Source organism: Paroedura picta, chromosome 9 (genome assembly GCF_049243985.1).
Source record: "Paroedura picta isolate Pp20150507F chromosome 9, Ppicta_v3.0, whole genome shotgun sequence".
Classification (NCBI taxonomy): domain Eukaryota; kingdom Metazoa; phylum Chordata; class Lepidosauria; order Squamata; family Gekkonidae; genus Paroedura; species Paroedura picta.
In genome coordinates this window covers 10,710,701-10,733,351 of record NC_135377.1, presented here as the reverse complement: position 1 = coordinate 10,733,351, position 22,651 = coordinate 10,710,701, and the positions used below count along the sequence as shown (strand labels likewise).

The 22,651-nt window shown below is 47.2% G+C and overlaps 1 protein-coding gene across 2 annotated transcripts in view; it reads left to right on the top strand.

Moving 5' to 3' along the window:
* The window catches only part of FER1L6 (fer-1 like family member 6), an 85,303-nt gene extending 67,664 nt beyond the window's left edge, over positions 1-17,639 (top strand). For both annotated transcript variants that reach the window (XM_077351552.1, XM_077351551.1), the window contains exons 31-41: positions 521-646; positions 1,337-1,464; positions 3,163-3,333; positions 4,628-4,788; positions 5,799-5,941; positions 6,847-6,935; positions 10,079-10,177; positions 11,786-12,027; positions 12,720-12,883; positions 14,615-14,715; positions 16,035-17,639. In XM_077351552.1, the coding sequence (XP_077207667.1) occupies positions 521-646; positions 1,337-1,464; positions 3,163-3,333; positions 4,628-4,788; positions 5,799-5,941; positions 6,847-6,935; positions 10,079-10,177; positions 11,786-12,027; positions 12,720-12,883; positions 14,615-14,715; positions 16,035-16,221 (1,611 nt within the window). In that variant the 3' untranslated portion in view covers positions 16,222-17,639. The remainder of the gene's footprint in view (positions 1-520; positions 647-1,336; positions 1,465-3,162; positions 3,334-4,627; positions 4,789-5,798; positions 5,942-6,846; positions 6,936-10,078; positions 10,178-11,785; positions 12,028-12,719; positions 12,884-14,614; positions 14,716-16,034) is intronic.
* Positions 17,640-22,651: the final 5,012 nt, after the last annotated feature.

Sequence of the window (22,651 nt, the reverse complement as noted above, 5' to 3'; positions counted from 1 at the left end):
AGCAGCTTACAATCGCCTGCCTTTCCTCTCCCCACAACAGGGACCCTGTGAGGTAGGTGAGGCTGAGAGAGCTCTGAGAGAACTGTGACTGTCTCAAGGTCACCCAGCTGGCTGCATGTGGAGGAGTGAGGAATCAAACCCGTTTCTCCAGATTGGAGGCTGCTGCTCTTAACCACTACACCAAGCCGGTGGATGGTTGGATTTAAGATCATGCTATTGAATTAGAGGACTCCAGTCTAGTAAAAACATTTCAGCTGAACTAGATCTGAGAACTGGTATCTGGGTCATGCCAAACAGTTACAGGCCTGAAAACATTTCTTGAAATGTCTCAGAAATAAACAAACAATCATCATTTACAGGAAATGAAACAGAGGGCTATAATAATAACACAGAATTTCATTTTGAGACACGGCCGGCATGCGTTTGCAAAATCCTGATTCACTGTGTGATCTTCTCCCTGTGTTTCTTTCCCTGTGTTTTTGGGCTTAATAAAGGAATATTCCTAATTGTACATCAACAGGGCTGTTTTTGCATATACAAAAATCCAGATGACTCCTGCTCTGGAGAAGGAGGCCAGCCGAAGATTCTTCAGGGAATACCCCCAAATCACTCTGTGAAAGTGCTCATCAGAGTATACGTTGTGGCAGTAAGTGTAATTTTACTACAACCTTAACATTAAATAAGGGCCAAACTGGTGAAGCTCCAGATATAACATTTAGTCCTAAAACCAGCATCTTGGATTGGACCACACTCCGGAGGAAGGAATGGATCACTTTTCCCTCTGCCCTTTTCCCCAATCAGAGAACTACTCCATCTGGGTTGGACTAGATGACCCAGGAGGTCCTTTCCAACTATTATTCTATGATTCTATGTTTCTTTAACTAAGGGAAAAGGACGGTTAGAATAGGGGCATTTGTCTTTTTTCTCTGTAGCTGTGAGACACATATCTGATCAGGGTGGAAGTATCACTTCTGAATTACTTCTAACACTTTTAAGGCTGAATTACACCTCTAGAGTTCCAGTCATACAATTTCAGCATCATGTTTGACCCTTCATTTTATTATATTCCCGAAATAGGCTGGAGTCTGTTTGCCAAGCTAGTGTCAGTCCAAAACCTAGGAAGGAATAAAGAAAAAGCAGAAGTACGAGTTAACTGTCCTTCCAATACTTGTACTTCTTCTTGTAGATCTCCGTTGTGGGTACTTTCCTCCCAAAATCTCCAGGAATTTCCTGATTCCATATAAGCTACGGGTATTCACCTCCTAGTCAGGAGGCTGCCGCCTCATATTAAATGACCTGGCTTCCTTGTATGAAAATCCTTTCCCTCTGTTTGCAGGCATTTAATCTTAGCCCAGCTGATCCAGATGGTAAATCAGATCCTTATATTGTGCTTAGACTGGGCAACACAGAAATTAAAGACCGAGACAATTACATTCCCAAGCAGCTAAACCCAGTTTTTGGAAGGTGAGTTCAGTTAATGGTGTGCGGCTCCCTAAATTTAACAAATCAGCTACTGATACTTTGCTTTCCCTGCCTCTGTTATTTGTTAATGCACTGATGCTTGTCTCTTGGGATACTTTATAAGTTACTGATTAAATTCTCGACAATCAGCATCACACTGTCTGGTTGCAAATTCAATTTTCATGCAAGTACAACATCTCCCAGAATTGATTTTTCATCGCTCCTTGTGTAATAACACAAATGACTTTGTCTATTTATGTTAATGAAACTATTAGTTAAGCTTCCCAACTTGTTCTCTAACTGGGATGTGTGAGTTTCAGATTCCCGCTGAATTCCGCCAGCCGTTAGGCAGCTCAGAACAGGAAAAGGAAGACAGGAGAACAGATACAGTGAACAGAGGCCGCTACTCAAACAAACAACGAACAGAAATTATAGGCTAAACTAAGCCCTCTTCTCCAAAGTAAAGATAATATCAGTGCAATCCTAACCAGGGTTTTAAGAACATTGACTTCAGGGCTCAACAAGAGCTGGACTGAAACCCATAAAGACCCCTGTTAAAGACAAACAAAAATACCCATCAGAAACTGTGGATTAAACTGAGTATAGTTCTTCAAAGCGAAGATTATACCTGAGGGACCACCTTTTCCCTTATAATCCCCCAACATCACTGAGATACTCAGAACAACATCTGCTCAGGGTCCCCAGCCCCAAAGAGGTGAAGTTGACCTCGACCATGGCCAGGACATTTTTGGCCCTGGTGGAACTGGCTCCTTAGAGAGATCAGGGCCCTGCAGGACCAAAATTAGTTCCGGAGCTGTTCCACTGGGTTTATGGTTGAGGCCAAAAATAACATCCACCATGGAATGGCTGGCCTCACCGCTGGGGTAGAGGAGAGAAGAAAGTGAAAGAGCGACTCCTGCTAAACTTCCCCCGTTTTCGATTTAGTCAGGGACATGATTTTTAGTAAACTGGAATGTTTTAATTTTTTTAATTTTTGCATATTTTGATGCTGTTATTCCTAAACATTATTCTCTCCATACAGAACCACTGTTGATTTTTTTTTAAGTCTGCATTTGTTAAATTTTACACAGCATTTTAGGTTCTTGGTGCACAGTAACATGCCTTGAATTTTACTGCATTGCTGTTTTGCCCTGGTCTGGATAGACTAAGCTAACCTGATTGCTTTAGATCTCGAAAGGTAAGCAGAATTGCCCTTGGTCAGTATTTGGATGGGAGACCACCAAGGTCACTACACAGAGGAAGACAATGGTGAACCACCTCTGAACATCTGTTGCCCTGAAAACCCTAAAGCAGGGGTGGCCCAACTGTGGCTCTCCAGATGTCCATGGACTACAATTTTCATGAGCCCCTGCCAGCATGGCAGGGGCTCATGGTAATTGTAGTCCATGGACATCTGGAGAGCCACAGTTGGACCATCTCTCCCCTTACAGGGTCACCAACAGGCAGCGGTGACTGAATAGCTGAAAAAATAAGCTTTACTGTTTTGATAATTTGTAAGCGTTGAAACTACATTTCAGTCAAGCAATAAAACTTGCATTATGTCCTATTTTCCTGCTCTGAGCATCTGCAGATAGATGTGAGTCCCGTTGACTTTGTTTAGAATTATTCCCAGATGTTTGCTTAGGGTTCCAGCCATAAAGGTATGATTGACATAATTTCATCAATCTTCCTTTGAACCAGGTCCTTTGAACTTCAGGCAACTTTCCCCAAGGAGTCCCTGCTTTCAGTCTTGATCTATGACTACGACATGATTGGTTCGGATGACCTAATTGGAGAAACGAAAATTGATTTGGAAAACCGTTTCTACAGCAGGCATCGAGCCACCTGCGGGTTGCAAAGCCAATATGAAATGTAAGCTTCTCTCGGCATCCTCAGTCGATCAGCAACCCTTTAATGAGCAGTCAGCAGAGAAACTCCTCGTAGAAGCTACAGGCTGTCCGGGTCCAGGGTTGCCTCCAAGTGTGGCCTAATAAATCTTGCATTTAACAGAAGAATCCTCCTAGACCTAGAGGTTAATATTAAACACAAAGAGAAGTTCTTGTCTTCAGAGTCTGATAATATTATCAGAACAAGATTATACTCCTAGGTAAGATCTAGTTTTTTATGAGATTTCTTCAGCTTTGTAATAATAATGCAAACAGAGCACAAGGTCTCTTGGGAACAGAATCGAGGTCATTTGATAGTCTTCTGTTAACTGTGAGATTTCTTGAGCCACAAGTCCCCCCCCCCCCAGCTTGTATACATTTTCCTGTGTGTACTTCTGCATGGCTGCTTGAAAGGGTGAATTCTATGGCATTATAACCCATTGAGGTCACTCCCTCCCTAAACCTCACCTTTCTAAGTCTCCATCCCTAAAATCTACAGGCATTTTTGGGTCTGTAGATGGCAACCCTGATGAGAGGTCAAACCAGTGTACTCACCAGTCACTCCTTGTCCATCTCCTGGATCCCAAAGTCCTTCCTCCTTTTTACATCTCACCTGTTTTTTTCCCATGCATGTCAGACACAGCCCAAGGGCTCCCAAACTAGCCCTCCGCCCATCTGTCAACACCAACCGTGGCCTCCTTTCCATGAAATAAGTCCATGAATCCATCCCACAGGTAGAACAGTTAAACTGAAAGACAAAACTTGCAAAATAGAATAAGCTTCCATATAACACAAGACACACACACACATGTGCATAGAAAACATTTAGGACGTAATCATAAAGGCTAAATCTCTTCACCATGACTGCATCAAAATTCATGGATATGAGCATCACTTCATGAACCACAAACCAACCAAACTTCAGTTTGTGACCTGGTTCATGCCCATCCCTAGTCCCTAACCTTACTTGTGTCAAAGGTACAATTGGGGAACTAACATTTGCAAGTACAGCAGGAGCCCAATTTGGCTCCTGAATAGAGTGTGGGTGGAGGAAGGGCTACAGCTTTCCCCTCCCGCACTGTTTTTCCAAGTTTAAACAGCCACTGGGGAGCCCTGTTTGGTTCACTCTGGTGGGGCTCCACATGCGGTAGCCAGTACACAGGACCCCTGATCTGATTCATGTCACACCTGTCCTCTAGCCGAGCCCACAGTCATACGAAAAAGACTGCAATCCTGAGCAATCACACCCTCTTCTAAAAAACATTGCTTCTGATTTGCAGTGAAGGATACAATGCTTGGAGAGATGCCACCAAGCCAACGGAGATCCTAACCAAGCTGTGCAAAGATAACAAACTGAATGGGCCCCTCATGCAGCCTGGGAAGATTCAAGTAGGGGACAAAGTCTTCACAGGCCAGACAGTCTTCCAGGAAGATGAGAATGGTAACTGTGTCGTTGTTAGTCTTTTACTTTCAGGAACTAAATCATTCTAATATCCATTGGCAAATGGATGTGTATATGGCTGCACTTTTACTCTTTTCCCCTATTAAGCACAATCAGCAACAGCAGAACTTGCTTTAAGAATAATTAAGTGTAAAATGAATATGCACACCTCCAGATATTCAAGAAAATTGTCAACATTTGTTGTGCAGTAGGCAAGTCCAGCAGTTCACGAAACCCTGGTTGAAAAAGCCGGGCTTAGGCCACTGCAAAACACTACAAAACAGATGCACAATACATACGAAAATTCCAGCAGAAAGTTATCAATAAGATCATTAGTTACAAATCGCACCCTAGTTTTCATTGTAGTCACCACAAAAAGGAATACCTTGTGCATGACACGAGGCTCAGTATCTGATCAAATGAAGCACGTTTCATCTGTCTATCAAGACATTGTAGACCACAAGAATTTAGATCTAGGATCAGCGTAAGAGGACAGTGTAATACATAATAGAATATATCCTCCACATATTGTGTTCCACAGACACATCGCTTTAACTATATCAATTAGATCATCAGTGTCATTAGAGAATAACTGATTGTGAGAAGGGGAAACTCTAAAGAAACAAGAAAACAAAATTCTGCGTTCTCAACCCAGTTCTAAAAACACTCAAAGGTCAGTGCGTCATTTGTTGCATGGGAATTGGAAGAAGGTACCCATCAGAAAGTGGTCAAGGCATGATAATTAATCTGGCATAGAGAGACTGCTTCCTCATTCACTCTTGTGCATCTTCAGATGCCTGTCCCAACACGCATCCACTTTTTGCCCACCGTTTCCAATTCAGGAGATGATCCATGAACGTGGGTTTCTTTATAGGACTGGATTGGCTTAGCTCAGCCAGGTCACCTCTTGCTTACAGTGATTCACAGTCTCCTAAAGATTAACTATATATTCTTACTTTCCATGGGGTATTCCCAGACACATGGCTTTCTCACTGTCCTTTCTCCTGCAGAAGAACCTGTGGAATCATATGAACACCTTGCACTGAAAGTGTTACGCTCTTGGAATGAAATCCCCGGGGTTGGCTGTAAAATGGTGCCCGAACATATCGAGACTCGGCCCATCTATCACAAAGATAAGCCTGGCATGGAGCAGGTAAATTCTTCTACCTAGACTAATGGGGGGAGGGATAAAGATTCTGATCCTACTTTAAACTTGTATTTGGGCTACAGTTAGTATAGAGTTACCATATTTAGGGGGGGGGGGAGAGGACATATTTAGAAGCATAGAGGTGGAAGGAGCCATACAAGACATCTAGTTTACCCCCGTGCTTAATGCAAGATTAGCCTAAAGCATCCATGATAAGGATCTGTTGAAGTCTGACAGGGAGAGGGAGCTGACCACTCCTTTGGCAGCCGATTCCATTGCTGAACTACTTTCCCCTTATATCTAGCTGGTACCATTTTACAAATAGTTTGCTGCATGTCCTATCATCTGCTGCCAACAGGAACTGCTCCCTGCCCTCCTCCAAGTGACAACCTATCAAATATTTAAAGAGAACAATCACATCCCCTTTCAACCTCCTCTTCTCCAGACTAATTAATTACCTGATAGTGTTGTTTTCACAGAGGAGTCCTCTCTCAGAGCTCTCTCAGCCCCACCTACCTCACAGGACATCTGTTGTGGGGAGGGTCAGGGAAGGCAATTGGGAGCCACTCTACCTTCGGGTAGAGAAAAGCAGGATACAAAAGCCCAGCTCTCTCTCGCTCTCTCTTCTTGAGCTGTGCTTTGATTCATCCAATGACTCGGATTTTCTCAGGCCCCTGGAGTTTTAGTCATGGCAGGTTGCCCCACCTCACACGGGGGAGCATTTAGCCCGGTGCACCTCATCCGCCCCCGATTTGTGCTCCTACACGGGAGCTGGGGCAGTGAAGTTCCCAGTGCATAAACGGTTGATGCGACACAACCCTTGCATCTCCTGAGAGTTTATTTGCAAACAAATTAATCTTTAATGAGACAAGATCATCAAACAAGATAACCTTCTGTTTTCGTTCTTACAGGGCCGTGTGCAGATGTGGGTGGACATGTTTCCTAAGGATATGCCTCTCCCTGGACCTCCTGTGGACATCTCACCTAGAAAACCCAAGGGGTAATTCCTTACACATCCCTCTCTGCTTTTAGACCCATAGTACTAATGCTTTCTTTAGCTATTTCCCCAAGGAACACTTAAGTCAGTGGTGGCTTTCCCTGTTTCTGCAATGTTGCAGTTAAAGCCTGCAATGGTGGTGCATCCATGAGGTAAGGTGTCATAGAATCATAGAGTCATAGAATTAAAGGGATCTCAAGGCTCATCTAGTCCCTGCAGAATGCAGGAAACTCACAATTACCTGCCCACCCAGAGTGACTCCAATTCCAGGCCCAGAAGTTTCCATCTTCCCTTTCCTACATCCTATTAGCCATGTTCCAAAGGGATATAACTTAGAATTGCAATAGAAGAGTGGTAATACTTCAAAGGGTAGTACTTCATCCATCTAATAAAATGTGAAAGGTTGTCACTTGGAGGAGGGCAGAGAGCCATTCCTGTTGGCAACCAAAGATAGGACCTGCAGTAAGGGGTTTATTACTACTACTACTACTACTACTACTACTACTACTACTACTACTACTCAACATCTCAGGGTGGCTGGCAAATACAATTAAAATACGGCATAAGATACAATTAAGAACATTATAAAACCACAAACTGATATAAAATGTAACAGTCCAAAACCTGGGATTAATGAATTTTCAAATCAAACGGTTTAAACTACATGTAGAAGAATGCCTCTTGTGGCGCAGGGTGGTAAGGCAGCAGAAATGCTGTCTGAAGTTGTCTGCCCATGAGGTTGGGAGTTTGATTCCAGCAGATGGCTCAAGGTTGACTCAGCCTTCCATCCTTCCGAGGTCGGTAAAATGAGTACCCAGCTTGCTGGGGGGGGGGGGGGGGTAAACGGTAATGACTGGGGAAGGCACTGGAAAGGCCACCCCATATTGAGTCTGCCATGAAAACGCTAGAGGGCGTCACCCCAAGGGTTAGACATGACCCGGTGCTTGCACAGGGGATATCTTTAGAAGAATGCCAGCTAGGGATGAGGAAAAAATTCAGCCAGAGTAGTTCAGCAGTGAATTCAGCTGGCTAAGGAGGTGGTAGGCTCCCCCCTCACTGGCCGTCTTCAAGCAGCGGCTGGACAGATCCTTATCCTGGGTGCTCTAGGCCGATCCTGCATTGAGCAGGGGGTTGGACTACATGGCCTGTACGCCCCCTTCCAACTCTATGGTTCAAGGATTCAATGTGCTCTGTCTCCCAGAAGCTTATGCTGTGACAAATTTGTTAGTCATGCCACAAGACTTGCTTCCCATGAACAGCACACTTTTAAAAACCCTGCCTCTGGTATCCGAGGAGAACTCAGAAATTCCCCAGGTCTGTACGAATGATGCCCACCAGTGGAGACTTCCCATTTGGCTGCACACAATGCCTTTGACATGTAGCAACAGAAAACATTCCTCGGTACCCCATCGATGGAACAAGAGAATTAGAGGCAGTTGCTCAGTTCACATTTCTTCCCTCCCCTAACTAGCCAGGCCACTGTTCCTTTCCATCGCCACAGAGTTAACGGCCAAGTTGCTTCAGCTCCCTTGAGTGCTAACAGCAAACCCTGTTTGGATGTAGTATTGCCTTGGGTTAAATAGGCTTGAGAGGGTTTTGAAACTATACAGCACTCTGCTCAGTCTGTTTATTTGAGAGACCGTGAGAGGAGAACATCCGTCACCAGCAACGATGCCTCTTTCTGACAGGAGCAACTTCTATCAGAAAGATATCTCCAGCCTTGACGGAACCCCCTCCCATTTTACACTGAAAATTCTCCCTTTTTAGCTTTTGAGAGTAATTATCCTTCCCCTCCCCAACCCAGCATTGAAGCTACACCAGTCTAAGGCATTTGAATCTGCTGGAATAAACCTAGTAAATGTGCATACTGACCCTTATATACATAAGTCAAATGAAGGTTTTAGTTTGGGCTCTGTAACATGAGGAATCTTGGCCATGTTCGGCATACGTAATTTAAAATACATATATCACTGTGTTGAGCAGGCCAACTGGTCAGACAGTGAGATGAAAAGCCAAGACACTTCAAGGCTCATTTAATGTGGATTTAATGGCCTTTTTAAAAGCAGCATTTTTAGTCTTGGGCATCTTCATCGAAGTTATTAGTACATCAATTATGCGATTCTGAAGCTTCCACGCTCATGAAAAAGAGGCAGAATTAATGAAAAGCTAAAGGCTAAAGAAGCCAACAGAGAAGTTTAATTCTTAGAAACTTTAAACGGAACTATATTCTACAGATTTTTCAAGCAAAATAAATCTCTATTTCATCCTTATCCATGGTTCTCTTTAATATTTGGGAAACTGCCCAGGGGGTGGAGCGTGTCTGGCCCCTGGACAGTGTCCAGACTCGCAACCGGCCCAATCAGGGTGCAGCCAGCAAAGCACCCTGATTGGGCTGGCCACTATGTGCCCCGCCCTACCTCGCCGCTCAGTCTCCTCTACGGCAGCCTGGCTGCAAACGCACCTGGCTGCCAGAGCAGACATCTCTCCACCGCCCTGCCACTGCACATACCCGCCGGTGGTGCAGAGTGGGAGCCATTGACACCACCCAAAAGGAAATGCCGGAGCCCATGCCACCCCAGATGCACCGGCCCAGATGTCTCTCTGCCACCCCACCACTCCACATGGCCTCTGGCACTCCCCAGTGGGAGCTGCTGGCACCGCCCACAGGGACCCGCCGGAGCCCATGCCACCATGGACTTGCCTACCCAGCCGCTGCCAAGACCACCCTGGCAGAGACCACCAAGAGCGGTACGTCCCGGCGGTGCTGCACCATGACAGGAGGCAGCGACACCAGAGATCTGGGCTCACCACCCCCTTACGCCCCTCACGGGAGCTGCACCCCCAGGGCCACCGGCCCCGAGGGGGAATGACATGGTAGCTTCACTGGTATAAAGCTGAAATACATATTCACAGTTTCCTTCAGCTAACTATCTGTGCAGTTGTTCATTGCACCAAAATAAAACACACCAGAACCCAGGCTTCTCGAGCTCACAAGGTGACACATCCTTCTCTTGTGTTTAGATCACATAATATTAGATTCCCCAAATCAGATCAGGAACGATGGACTGCAAATTAGAAAGTAACAATTTTTTTTATGCTGCTATTGTTATATTCCCCCTTCATTCTTTTTCTTTCCTTCCTACCAGCTATGAATTAAGAGTTATCATCTGGAATACAGAAGACGTCATTTTAGAGGATGAGAATATCTTCACCGGACAGAAATCTAGTGACATCTATGTGAAAGGGTAGGTGCCCCCCTGGTGTAGTCTGTGGATCTCCTCCTGTTGGCACTGACAGCTGAATTCGTGTGACCCATCCAGAAGGGGAGTCACAGCTGCTTTAGCCGGTTTTGCGTAGGCGTTCAGGCGACGATTCTGCAGCCTTGCCATTTTGCCTGCGAAGGCTCATCAGAAATGCCACCTCTGGCTAGAATTAAGAAGGCAGAGATTAGATGCACATAGAAAAAAAGAGGAAAAGAAGCGTGCACATGTAACCCTGAATAGAATATACATGCACACAAAAGCATCTACTCCAAATTAAATTTTGTTCATCTCGGTGCTATTGGACTCAAACTTTGCCCTGTTGCTTCAGACCAACACAGCGACCCACCTGAATCTATTTTCAGAACAGGATAAGTCAAAAAGCAGAGGATTTAAATAGAGGGATGTAGGCAGGACACTACAGAATTATCTTTCACCACAAATAGGTTCCAGCAAAAATTCTCCCTTATCTTCTCTCTCTACCCCCACCTCCTGCCAGCCCGTCTTTCAGAGCTCTGTGTGCAATTTGCCATGTGGTGCCCCCTTCCTCCGGTGAGACTTAGGATGATCCTCTTCCTGTAATGTGACTCGGGTGGCACATCCCCTCCTGTCACATGTTTGCTGCTCAGTAGGTCACATGCTTGAGCCTCTTGTGGCGCAGAGTGGTAAGGCAGCAGTCATGCAGTCTGAAAGCTCTGCCCATGAGGCTGGGAGTTCAATCCCAGCAGTCGGCTCAAGGTTGACTCAGCCTTCCACCCTTCCGAGGTTGGTAAAATGAGTACCCAGCTTGCTGGGGGGTAAACGGTAATGACTGGGGAAGGCACTGGCAAACCACCCCGTATTGAGTCTGCCATGAAAATGCTGGAGGGCGTCACCCCAAGGGTCAGACATGCCTCTGTGCTTGCACAGGGGATACCTTTACCTTTACCTTTAGGTTACATGCTACCAGCCGAGAGTTAAAGTTGAGTCCCAGAAAGGTCGAAGATTGCTGTCTTAAAGCTGTGTTTCATAACTTTCATAAATTTCCCAACCTGGAGCTGGCAGCTCTAGTTAGAACTCTCCCTCCCTATCCATGCCATGGCCCTGCAAAAAAAAAAAAAATTGGAAGGAACAATTAGTCCAATTCATTGGAACACTGCAGACAAAGGGTTTGTGAGATTTCAGTGTTTTATCTTGGGAAGGTGGGAAGTAGCATAAAGTCACTTTGCAAGTGCGTTTTGCACTGTGCACTAAATTTAGAAGCAGGACTCCGCTTTGAAAATGTGAGATAATTTGGGATGTTGGTCCCCAGATCGGACCTGGGGGTCCTCTGGTTTTCCAGCTCATCTCCAGGCGACAGAATCAGTTGTCCCTAGAGAAAATGGCAGCTTCGGAGGGTGGACTCTGTAGCATTATACTCCATTGAGGTCCCTCCTCAGCCAAAATCCCGCCCACTCCCAGCTCCACCCCCAAAGTCCCCAAGTACTTCCCAACCCAGAGCTGGCAATCCTAGCGGTATTATTGGTCTAGGCCTAAAAGGTATCCTCCTGTTTGCTGGATGAGTATCCAGTGGGCGTCCCTTCCTACTCTCTTCTGTTCTCTTGCGTTGGCAAGGTGGCTGAAAGGCTTGGAAGATGACCGCCAGGAGACAGACGTGCATTACAACTCTTTGACCGGAGAAGGGAACTTCAACTGGCGTTTCGTCTTCCCATTCCATTACCTCCCGGCTGAGAAGCAAGTGGTTGTATGTAAGAGAGAGAACATATTTTCCCTGGACAAGACGGAGCGCAAAATACCAGCCGAATTGGTGCTTCAGGTCTGGGACTTCGAAAGGCTTTCTTCCGATGATTTCTTGGGTAAGGCCCGGTCTGGACCAGCAGAACTATTTCTGTTTGAATGAAGGCCGCAGGGACGGGCACAATGCTTTCTCTGAGGCCAGGTTTTGTGATGGAAGAATGGTCAACGCTAAGGTCAGAGGTGGAATACTGAGGTGGAACGTGAACCCCAAGAAATGGCAGAGTAGAAATGTTTCTATCAATATACAATGATACCACAACAGTGGTTGATTAGGAGTGCCAGATCCCCCTTGGCCACTGGTTGCCAGCTCTGGGTTGGGACACTCCAGGAGATTTGGGGGTGAAGCCTGGGGAGGACAGGGACCTCAGTGGGGTACAAAGCCCCAGAGTCCACCCTCCAAGGCAGCCATATTCTTGAGGGGAACTGATCTCTGTTGCCTGGAGATCAGTAGTAATCCCAAGAAATCTCCAGTCACCACCTGGAGGTTGGCAACTATAGGATTTAACACTTCCTGCAGTATTTCTAAACTGTAAATTTCACTCCTTCCAATGTTTGGGTGGAAACATATGGCTATTGCTGCGCTCGCCTACCCCCACCGCCTTTGCAGTCATTCAAGAAAACCATCCGCAAATTATGCTCTTCTTAATAAGAGCTCGGACCTTGGAGGTTGTCTAAGTTTGAGCCGGAAGATATTGTTCAACGCTCGTTTTGTCCCCCAATAATGTGGAATTCTGCTTTTGTTTCCTCTCAGGCTCCCTTGAAATGAACCTGAACGGCTTCCCCCGAGCGGCCAAGACGGCCAAGCGCTGCGACATAAGCATGGTCACTGAAATCAGCGAGGAGAACAAGATCTCCATATTTCAGCAGAAGCGTGTCCGAGGCTGGTGGCCATTCATCAAAGCCGGTGAACTCACAGTAAGTCGTCGAAGACTGTTCGCTGTGCCTTTGGCCGATACGATTGGTGGACGCATTTAAAAGCAGGAATAACAGGAAGGTTCCGATATCGTACAGGTTGACCATGGAGTCGTTCTGCTTATTATGAATCCAAGTTCCAGCTCTTTTTCTTCAATCCTGGGTCTTCTTTTCTCCTTCATCAGCCTTGCGGTTGCAGGAACCATGTTCCTTTGAGGCCTAGGTTTTTATCCCTGAGGTGGTGAGCTTGTGTTTGAGTGGTGCCACTTTGTAATGTGGGGGCTCAGATGAGTTATTACTCATCCATTCAAAAAAAAAAAAAAAGAAGAACTTCCCTGTATGTAGAAAACTAGCATGCCAAGGAGAAGTAGAGCTTTCTACATCAGGGGAATTATCTGTACAGAGGAATATGAGGAAGAATCTCCATAGGGTCAGGTCAAGCAGTACCAGTGTCTCTCTCCCTTTCTGAAAGTCTTCAAACAGAATAGATCAGACAACCCTCTGCCAAGAATATTCTAGTTCTCTTGCTCTAGATTTCCTACACTTAGCAGGGTTGTCAGACTGGGTGGGGTCCCCTGGTTTTAGGACATACCTCTTCCCCCCCCCCATCAAATCCTTTCCAAACTGGACAAAAAGCTGCAAATTAAGAGAACGTGCTGACGTCACCCAGATGTGGGGGTCACACTCTGGTTTTGTGGCAAAACTCTTTGGTTAGACCTCAATTTTACCTTACAGTTTTTGCCCAAAAGCCAGAATGTCACCCCCTCTCCCAACGTCACCAACATACCAATGTTACTTCTGGGTGATGTGAGCATGTCACATTAATCTGTAGTGCTCCTAATGTACACCTCCACCCCCTGCTTGCAGCTACCCTCTTTTTTTGAGATATGAACTTCCAAGAATCAAAGCTCAAAGACACCCGATGAAGTGAGCTTTGCCTCTCAGAAGTTCATACCTCCTAAGGTGATACTGGCCTTTAATTTAGCTTATTTAGTTTAGCTTATTTGGATCTCCGCAGGACTGAGTAAACTCAGTTGCTGAGGCAGGTTTATGGGATATCAAAAAGCAATCTCATGTCTGAAAAATCTCTTCATTAACACGCAGGGAGAGCGTAGTGGGAGAAAAAAAACTTTTAATTTCCTGAGGCATCTGTTCCATGCTGAAAAGCACGTGAGATAATTTCCTGATTCCTTTTCTCACTTCAGAATCTCCTGCTGCTTTATTTTCTTTGTATTAATTTGTGGGAATTATCTTTTAAAAAAAGAAAGTCAAAGATCACCTTGTTTTAATTAAGCTGAAGGAGGAGGCAGCCAGTCAATTGGAACATGTGGATTCCCAGACAGTGTGGTGCTGTGATGAGGGAGTGTTTGAGTAGGATCTGGGAAACACAGGTTCAAATCCCTGCTCTGCCATGGAAGCTTTCTATGTTGTTGTGAGGATAGAACGAAGAGCAGAAGAACAATAAAAGCTGCTAAAGACTTTAATGGAAGTGTAGAAATTTATGCTGTATTCAATTCCACAGCGGTGGGATAGAGACTTAATAAGTAACAGCTAAGTGTCTTATCCTGAATAAATACAAAGCTGCATTGGATGGGCCAAGTTATTAAGGATTTAGCCATCTTGCCCACTCGTCCATATTTCAGTGAATAATTCATAAACATTAGTGGGTGAAGAACGCGTAACATTTCAATTCTAGCCACTAAGTGTTTAAAATTTAAATTCTTCTCAACCCAGGGCAAAGTAGAAGCAGAATTTCACCTCGTCACAGCTGAGGAAGCAGAGAAGAACCCGGTGGGAAAAGCACGGAAGGAGCCAGAACCTCTGGAAAAGCCAAAGTAAGTCCCGTCCCGTTTTGCAAGTGTGCAGTAAAGAAACTGGAGAAGCATGTTCGGCATCTAGGACTGATTTTCCCGAAATATAAGAATGACCAGGGAGAAGGGAATAGGTTTCTCTAAGGCTGTGACACAACAGGCCTGCTTCAGTTCTGCAAGCCGTGTTCTGCCTTGCCTCCTCTTAGGGGTTGCCAACTCCTGGAAGGGCTGCGGATGTGTCTCTCTGGAGAACTCACTCCCACCCCTGGCCATTAGATGGGATTCCCCCACTGACAAGGCCAGACTTCCAGCTTGCCTTCCCTTACACCAAGGCAACGGGGTCAGCTAACTGCATGTTATGCCCCTGGAGGGGTAGCTGCTTGCCAAGCTCCCTTTCTTGTTTCTAGTGTTTCCCTTTGCTCTGGACGAGCACTTCCGACACTGGGGAGCACTACGTGTATCAGAGAACCACTACCAGTTTCAAATTTATAAGAGATTTATTAAAAGAGCAATGTTGATAAGCATACTTTGAGCACAGCACAGATTCTAGCAAAAGAGTCCAAAAGAAATTGGGTAAAACATAATCCTTCTGTCCCTGTGCTAAAACATGCCCTATCAGATGTTAAAAATAGAGCAGGCAACTTACTTAAGAGGTGACAAGATCCTATTGCATATTCAGCGCTCATCTGGCCAGCCACATGGTCCGAAATGGCTGCCCACCTCTTCTCAAATCAGAGCAACCTTCTGCTTTGATGGTCAGCAGGTGAAAGAGACCTAACCCTGGTTCAAGGGGATTAAAATCATCTTCTGTGTCCCGCCTACTATGGGGGTATTCTGAGAAGACATCCCCCCCCCATACCTGCTTCTAGAAGAGGAAGAAATTTGGAAAATCCCTTTGTTTCTTGGCTAGGCCAGTTTGTATTCCAAGGAAGGTGAGCAAGTGGGCTAATGTCATTTGTCCCCAAAGCTCAGGGAAATCCCCCCCTCCTCAGCTCCTATTGCTTGTTTTAAAAACTGGCAGTGTCACTCTTCCTATGACATAGGATTGCTCTAGGACTCCCCAGAAATTCTATGGTTTTACCATAGATTCCTAGAGCTACTCTGTGTCACTTGTGAGCTTTCACCGGAAATGATGTCACAGTGCCCATATCCCCACCCTCGACCCTTCCATCGGTTGCCAGGCAACCATACTGAGCAGTGTACTCAAGGAAGGGGAAAATACAAAACACGTTTCCCAATTCAACGACAGCAATTGGCAAAGTTCCAAACGATCACGCACTTCCTTGCAGGTATGCCTCTTACAAAAATGTGCTTTCTCCCTCTCTCTCCCTTTCTTCTTCTAGCCGGCCTGACACCTCCTTCTCCTGGTTCGTCAATCCTTTTAAGTGCTTGTATCACCTCATCTGGAGAAATTACAAGAAATACATCATCATCGGACTGATTCTGATCATCCTGATCATATTCCTAGTGCTCTTCATCTACACCCTGCCCGGGGCCATCAGTCGCAGGATTGTGGTGGGGTCAACTTAGCAGAGGGCCGTCTCTCTGGCGCATGGCAGTAGCGCTCCAGTTCAGAAACAAAAAGACAAAAAAAAAATCCTTTTCTGGGCCATTCCCTGAACAAGAACTAAAATATGCTGGGAGGAACTGATAACACAGGACCGCTCAGCTCCGGAGATTGCCTCTTTGTGAGCCAGACCAGACAGAATGGAAGCAGATCCCTGTGTCTGATTTGTCTCAGTCATGTATAAAAGGAAAGTGGGTTCAATTTGAGCAGCAAATGGAGCACATGGATTGGGAGCGTGCATGTCTAAATCTTCCTCCATCCCCGTCTTCTGGCAAAACATCCTCCCAGATCATTCACAGCTCAGGCAGGATCAAGTAGCAGAAGTGTGCTTGGCTGGCAGGGAAAAAATGCTCTGAGAAAGAGGCTGTACAATCAGAATCACACAGAAGAGACCACCAAGGGCCATCCAGTCCAGCCCAGCCCAGCCCCCTACCTTCTTGGGGACTTAATAATTACACACTCCTGACAGGTGCTCATCCCATCTCCTCCTAAAAACTTTCAACAAAGGAGACGCCACCACCCTCCGAGGCAGCCTATTCCATCCACAGAGCCCTCACCAGCAGAAAACGTTTTCTAATCATTTGAACCCCCAAGCTCCTAGTCATTTCTAAAGCTGCAGTAGACAAGTTGACCCCCTCTTCCACATGCCTGCCGTTTAGGTAGCTAAACACAGCTATCGTATCACCCCTGGCCCTCCTCTTCTCCAAGCAACACACTCCAAACCTTCTCACTATGTCCTCATGAGTCACGGATTCCTTTTTAGTATTCTTCATAAAAATAGAGGAAGCATGTATATTTCCACCAGTTTACCACCAGTCTTTCATGCATCCAGGTGCTGCATGCACAGTTGCCGTACCTTGCATAAAGGGCTTTCCAGTTCACTTCAACGAAGAGAGCAACCCTATGAATAAACATGAGGATAATGGGAGATCCTGCTTAAGTAGGAGCTCCATTGAGCATCCATATCAGGGGCTCTAAGAAGAAGAAGACAACAATGAGCTGTTATTTCGTACCCAAATAACTGTTTACTACCCAAAGGAATCTCAAAGCGGTTTGCAATTCCCTTCCTGTCCCCACAACAGACACCCTGTGAGGTAGGTGGGACTGAGTGAGTTCTGAGAGAACTGTGATTGGCCCAAGGCCACCCAGTTGGCTGCAATGGGGGGGGGGGAATCGAGCCCGGTTCTCCCAATTGGATGTTGCCTTCTCCCGATTGGATGTTGCCGCTCTTAACCAAAGCACCAAGTTGGTGTTTGCTGAAGTCATCTTCACATGGAAAGGAACTCTCACATTTTGGTCACTTATATATGATTTTCTGTATATTTCATGACGTTCCATGTAAACCTCCCTGGGCCATAGAATCTAAATAAATAAATATATGCCAATACTTACATATGTGTGTCATGATGGGAAGCTGGTATCCTATGAGCCCATTCCCCCACACTCAGTTTGAAGAACAGCATCTGCTGGACTGTGTGTCATGCCAGTGCTGCAATGCACTATGGGTAGCAGCTGTCAATGCAAATGATGAGGCGCCGTCTACATGAATATCAAATGGATTGAATGTGAGACCATTGTCTGTGATCAGGGAATGTATGCGCTTGTTCAAGGAGGCTGCTCTCTTTTTTTGCTTTCGTCATTTTACCACTGATGGTTCTAACGCCGTATTTGCAGCACGGCTTTTATTAAAAATGAAATGCAAGCAGGCGTTTAAAATGGGGACAGGTCAAATCATTTCAAGAATGAGAAGCGTACCGTTTCCAGGAATCAAATATACTACACATGCTAAATTGATACAGGAGAAGGAAGGAAAGCACAGAAAAAAAGGATTTTCATCGAGAGACTGGAGACAGAGAGGGAATTAATAAAGAGGAAAGGGCATAGGGAAGGTAAGTGACACTGTATGTAAATAGAGAGCTGATGCCTCCTGGAACAAGATTGAACAGGATTTATAGGCAAAGTCATGTTTGTAAAGGGTTCTGACTGGCATATCAGAATGCAGGAAGATTTCAGATTTCTCTGCTGCATATGCCCTGTTTAATTTTTGCTTCTCTGCTGAGCAAATGCAACAATCCTTTATTTTCACACCTTTTTCCTGTTTCCTCACAGAATTCCAACACATACAGACACACACACTCCTGAAGAATGCATTATTCAATACTATTTTTGCATCTCTAATTGCATCTTATGATATAGTCCGACTTTGTCAGATTTCGGAAGCTAAGCAGAGTCAGTCCTCAGACAGGAGAGAACACCAAGGAAGACTCTGTAGAGGAAGGCAGCAAATCACCTCTGCCTCTTGCTCATCTTGAAAGCCACCATGAGTCAGTTATTATTAGACTTTTATGCCACCGCTCCTAGCCCAGCTAGCCCGTGACGGCTTACGACATGTTATAACAATAAAATCAATATGCATTTTTTTTCAAAACCCTCCGCATCCATCCTGCATGCCCTTCCCCACCCAGCTACAAATTTGGTGCCAGGGTTCTCATATACATGTGTCCGGGATAGATGTGATAGATTTGTTTAATATTCTGGACATTAAAGAACCACTGAAGTTTGAAGACTCCTTAGAAGTCTTATACTGTAACATTTGATACACCATACTGGTATCCCACTGCCTTAGTACTTGCTTTGTGTCCAGGATAGATGTAAAGCAGGCAAGGATCCCAAAGGTTGTGGCTTGATAGTGTGTATATCCATAATTTGGCATCTAAGACATCACCAGGAGCTGGCAACCCTGTCTCCAGAGATCTTTTAAAATCGGCTTACAAAATAAAACCACAGAACAAGATACAAATCATGAACACTGATCAGTTATTAAAAAACCCACCAGTCAGATCATGAAAACAGCATCATTCATTTAGTAGCTTTAAAAGATCTACAGGCTAGTAGCCAAATGTCAAAGCAATCTTAGATTACCAAACCCCTTCATTAAAAGTCTGGGTAAAAGGAAATGTTTTGGTCTGGCATCTAATCCTCCTTTGCAGGCACAGGCAGCTTAATGCCCCCAAAGCCCTGGTACAATAGTAGAAATCTTACTCTTCCAGGAGTTAGAATCAAAGAGTTGGAAGGGGCCATACAGGCCATTTAGCCCAACTCCCTGCTCAATGCAGGATCAGCCTGAAGCATTATTTAAATTAAAAAAAAAAATCTTTGGGAGTCTGAGTCATTTGTCTCTTGTACATATAATTGGGCCTGCAAACTTTTGAGGGGTGGGGTGGGGGAGGCATCTGGTTTTAGCTTTCTGCTATCACCACCGATGCCTTGAACAACACTGCCCCCGGCTTTTCAAGCTTTGTCGCACCCCGGATTTTCCCCCCCTCGCTTTGTATTCTCTGCCACAGATGTCAGCCTTCTTGGGCCATTTGTCAGCGATACACCTATCCATCTTTCCCTTCCCTGCCTTCTTTCACACAGAACACATTTCCTGAGCCCTGCCAGAAGTCCTCCATCTTCTCCCCTCTCCTGTCAACAGATATGTCAACGGGCTTCACAATAAATATCAAAAGGTATCGTCGCTTCTGCTTCAAAGCTAGACCGAGGGGCTGATAGGTAGTCAGAACTGGAGTCGGAAAGCCCTTGTTGGAATCTGGCCACATTGAACGAACTCATGTCAAGAGAAGAAGCTGCCATGTATTTCTAGCACTGTTGATGAAGGACTTTAAGCATTAATCAGTTGGGATTTTTCAGCTAGTCTCAGTCCTAGGTTACTCCAGAAAAGTGAAGCTGCAGAGTAACATGGTGTTTTGAAAGGACACTGTTATTAGTTAGCTTTATGGATGAGGTGCAGATCCAGACTCACAGCACTTAGAGGTTTAAAAGAGAAAATAATCTCTACTGGAAAGATTATACAGAAATATATATCATATTTGTAAAATAGTGAGTTCGAACAGGAACAAGCGAGACGCAGTCGTGCAGAACAGCTCTTTTTTATTTAAGAAGTGATTTCAGGTGGAAGCAACCACGTTGACTGGGGCTTGCCTGGACAAGCCCCTGAATATATACACAGGGCAGAGGTGGACACGCCCTAGGCTGAACCTTGATTGGCTCAGCCGCGCCTGATTAGTTTAAACTCATTGGCTGTTCAACGGGGCAGCTTGGATCCTGTTCCAGACCCCAAGCTCAGCCTTCTGCTGAGTCACATACACAACACCCCTCCCCCCTTAGATAGTCACTCAGGAGGTGGTGAATAAAGTCCTGTAGGTATCTGGGGGGCACGCGGGTCCGCCCCGACCGGCGCGGCTCTGGAGACGGCACGGGTTGACTGACCTCAGTCCGTACTGCCGCGCTCCTAGGGTCCGCCGCCGCGTCGGCTATTGCGGGCTCCGTGCTGGGTGCCCTCGGCTCAGCCGCTGGACTGCAGAGTGGTGGTCTCCCGCCGGGGGTAGCGTCAGGGACGGGGTTGGCGGTGTCGCCTTCCCGATGCCCGGAGTTGTCCCGGCGGCGCACCTGGTCCACGTGTCGCCGGAGGATCCGGCCGTCCTCGCCCTGGACCCCGTAGGACACGGGTCCCGTCGCGTGTGTGACGGTTGCAGGGATCCAACTGGGCCCGTCGCTGTAGTTCCGGACGTAAACCGGATCGTCTGGGGCAAAGGCGCGTGGCGCGGAGGGATTCTCGTGGCCCTTCTCCCGGGTTTCGTCATGGTCGGGGTGTAGACGATCCAGGAGGGTTCGGAGTCTCCGGCCCATTAGTAGTTCCGCCGGGCTCTTCCCGGTTGCCGAGGATGGCGTGGTGTGCTGGCGGGCGACGAACTGCGTGAGGCGCGTCTGCCAATCTCCTTGGGGGAGTTTTGACAACGCGTCCTTGGTTGTCCGGACCATCCGTTCAGCCTGCCCGTTAGTTGACGGATGGAATGGTGCTGAGGTCACCTGGCGGATCAGGTGCTGCCCCAAGTACGCCCGGAATTCAGCGGACGTGAACTGGGCTCCGTTGTCGGAGACTATCGTGTCGGGGAGCCCGTGGGTCGCGAACAGGCGTTGGAGGCTCCTGATGACCACGGCCGACGTCATGGCCGAGACCGGAACAACCTCCAGCCATTTCGAGAAGGAGTCCACGACGACCAAGAATGTGTGCCCTTGGAATGGCCCCGCAAAGTCGATGTGCAGGCGGGACCAAGGCTTCATGGCCGACTCCCATGTCCGCGGCGGTGCTCGCGGCGCCTCTGGGCGGTTCTCCTGGCAGGTCCGACAGCCGCTTATCCAGGACTCGATGTTCTTGTCCAGCCCCGGCCACCAAACGTAGCTGCGAGCCAGTGCCTTCATATGCACAATGCCAGGATGGCCATCGTGCAGCGCCTCCATGACCCGCTGGCGTAGCTTGGGCGGCACCACCACTCGGTGTCCCCACAGCAGGCACCCCTTGTGTGCCGATAGCTCCGTTTGCCTGGCGGTAAAAGGGGCAAAATCTGGGTCCTGTTTGCCCGCTGGCCATCCCCTCCACACCCAGTTGAGCACTCGGGCGATGAGGCGGTCTTTGGCCGAGTGCGCGGCGATGTCCGCCGATCGCAGGGGTTGCTGAGGCAGGGAGTCGATCAGCAACACCTCAGCAGCAGGGGCCGGGTCTGCGTCGACCTGTGGTAGCGGCAGCCGGCTGAGCGCGTCGGCGTGCCCGATGGACTTGCCAGGCCGATGAACGAGGCTGAAGTCATATCCATGCAAAAAAATGGACCAGCGCAGCATCCGCGGGGACAGGATCTGGGGCGTCTGGCGGTCCGTCGTGAAGAGGCCGAGCAAGGGCTTGTGATCCGTGACGATCGTAAACCGGCGGCCGTAGAGGTAGTCGTGGAATTTCTTAATTCCAGCGACGATAGCGAGCGCCTCCTTGTCGATCTGTGCGTAGTTCCGCTCAGCCGATGACAAGGTCCGCGAGTAGAAGGACACCGGGGCCTCGTGGCCGTCGGGCAGGCGGTGCCCTAGGACGGCGCCGATGCCATGTTGCGATGCGTCACAGGCCAAGACGACCGGCTGCGCCTCGTCGAAGTGTGCCAGTACACTGTCGGACGTGAGGAGTCGCTTGACCGAGGCGAACGCGGCCTTCTGTGAGGGACCCCAGACCCAGGGAGTTTTCTTGTCGAGGAGCCTGTGCAAAGGCTCTGCCACGGTGGCCTTGTTGGGCAAGAAGGAATGATAGAAATTCAGGAGGCCCAGGAAGGCTTGGAGGTCGTGCTTGGTTTTCGGCGGTGGCGCGTTCTGGATGGCCTTCACCTTGTCTTCGGTCGGGTGGACCCCTTCCGCGTCGATAAGGAAACCCAGGAACTCCACCTTGGGGACGCCCAAACGACATTTCTCCCGCTTCACCTTCAGCCCGGCCCCGGAGAATCGGTGCAGGACCTCCCGGAGTCGGCTGGCGAGTTCCGGGACGGTTCTCCCGGCCAGGAGGACGTCGTCAAA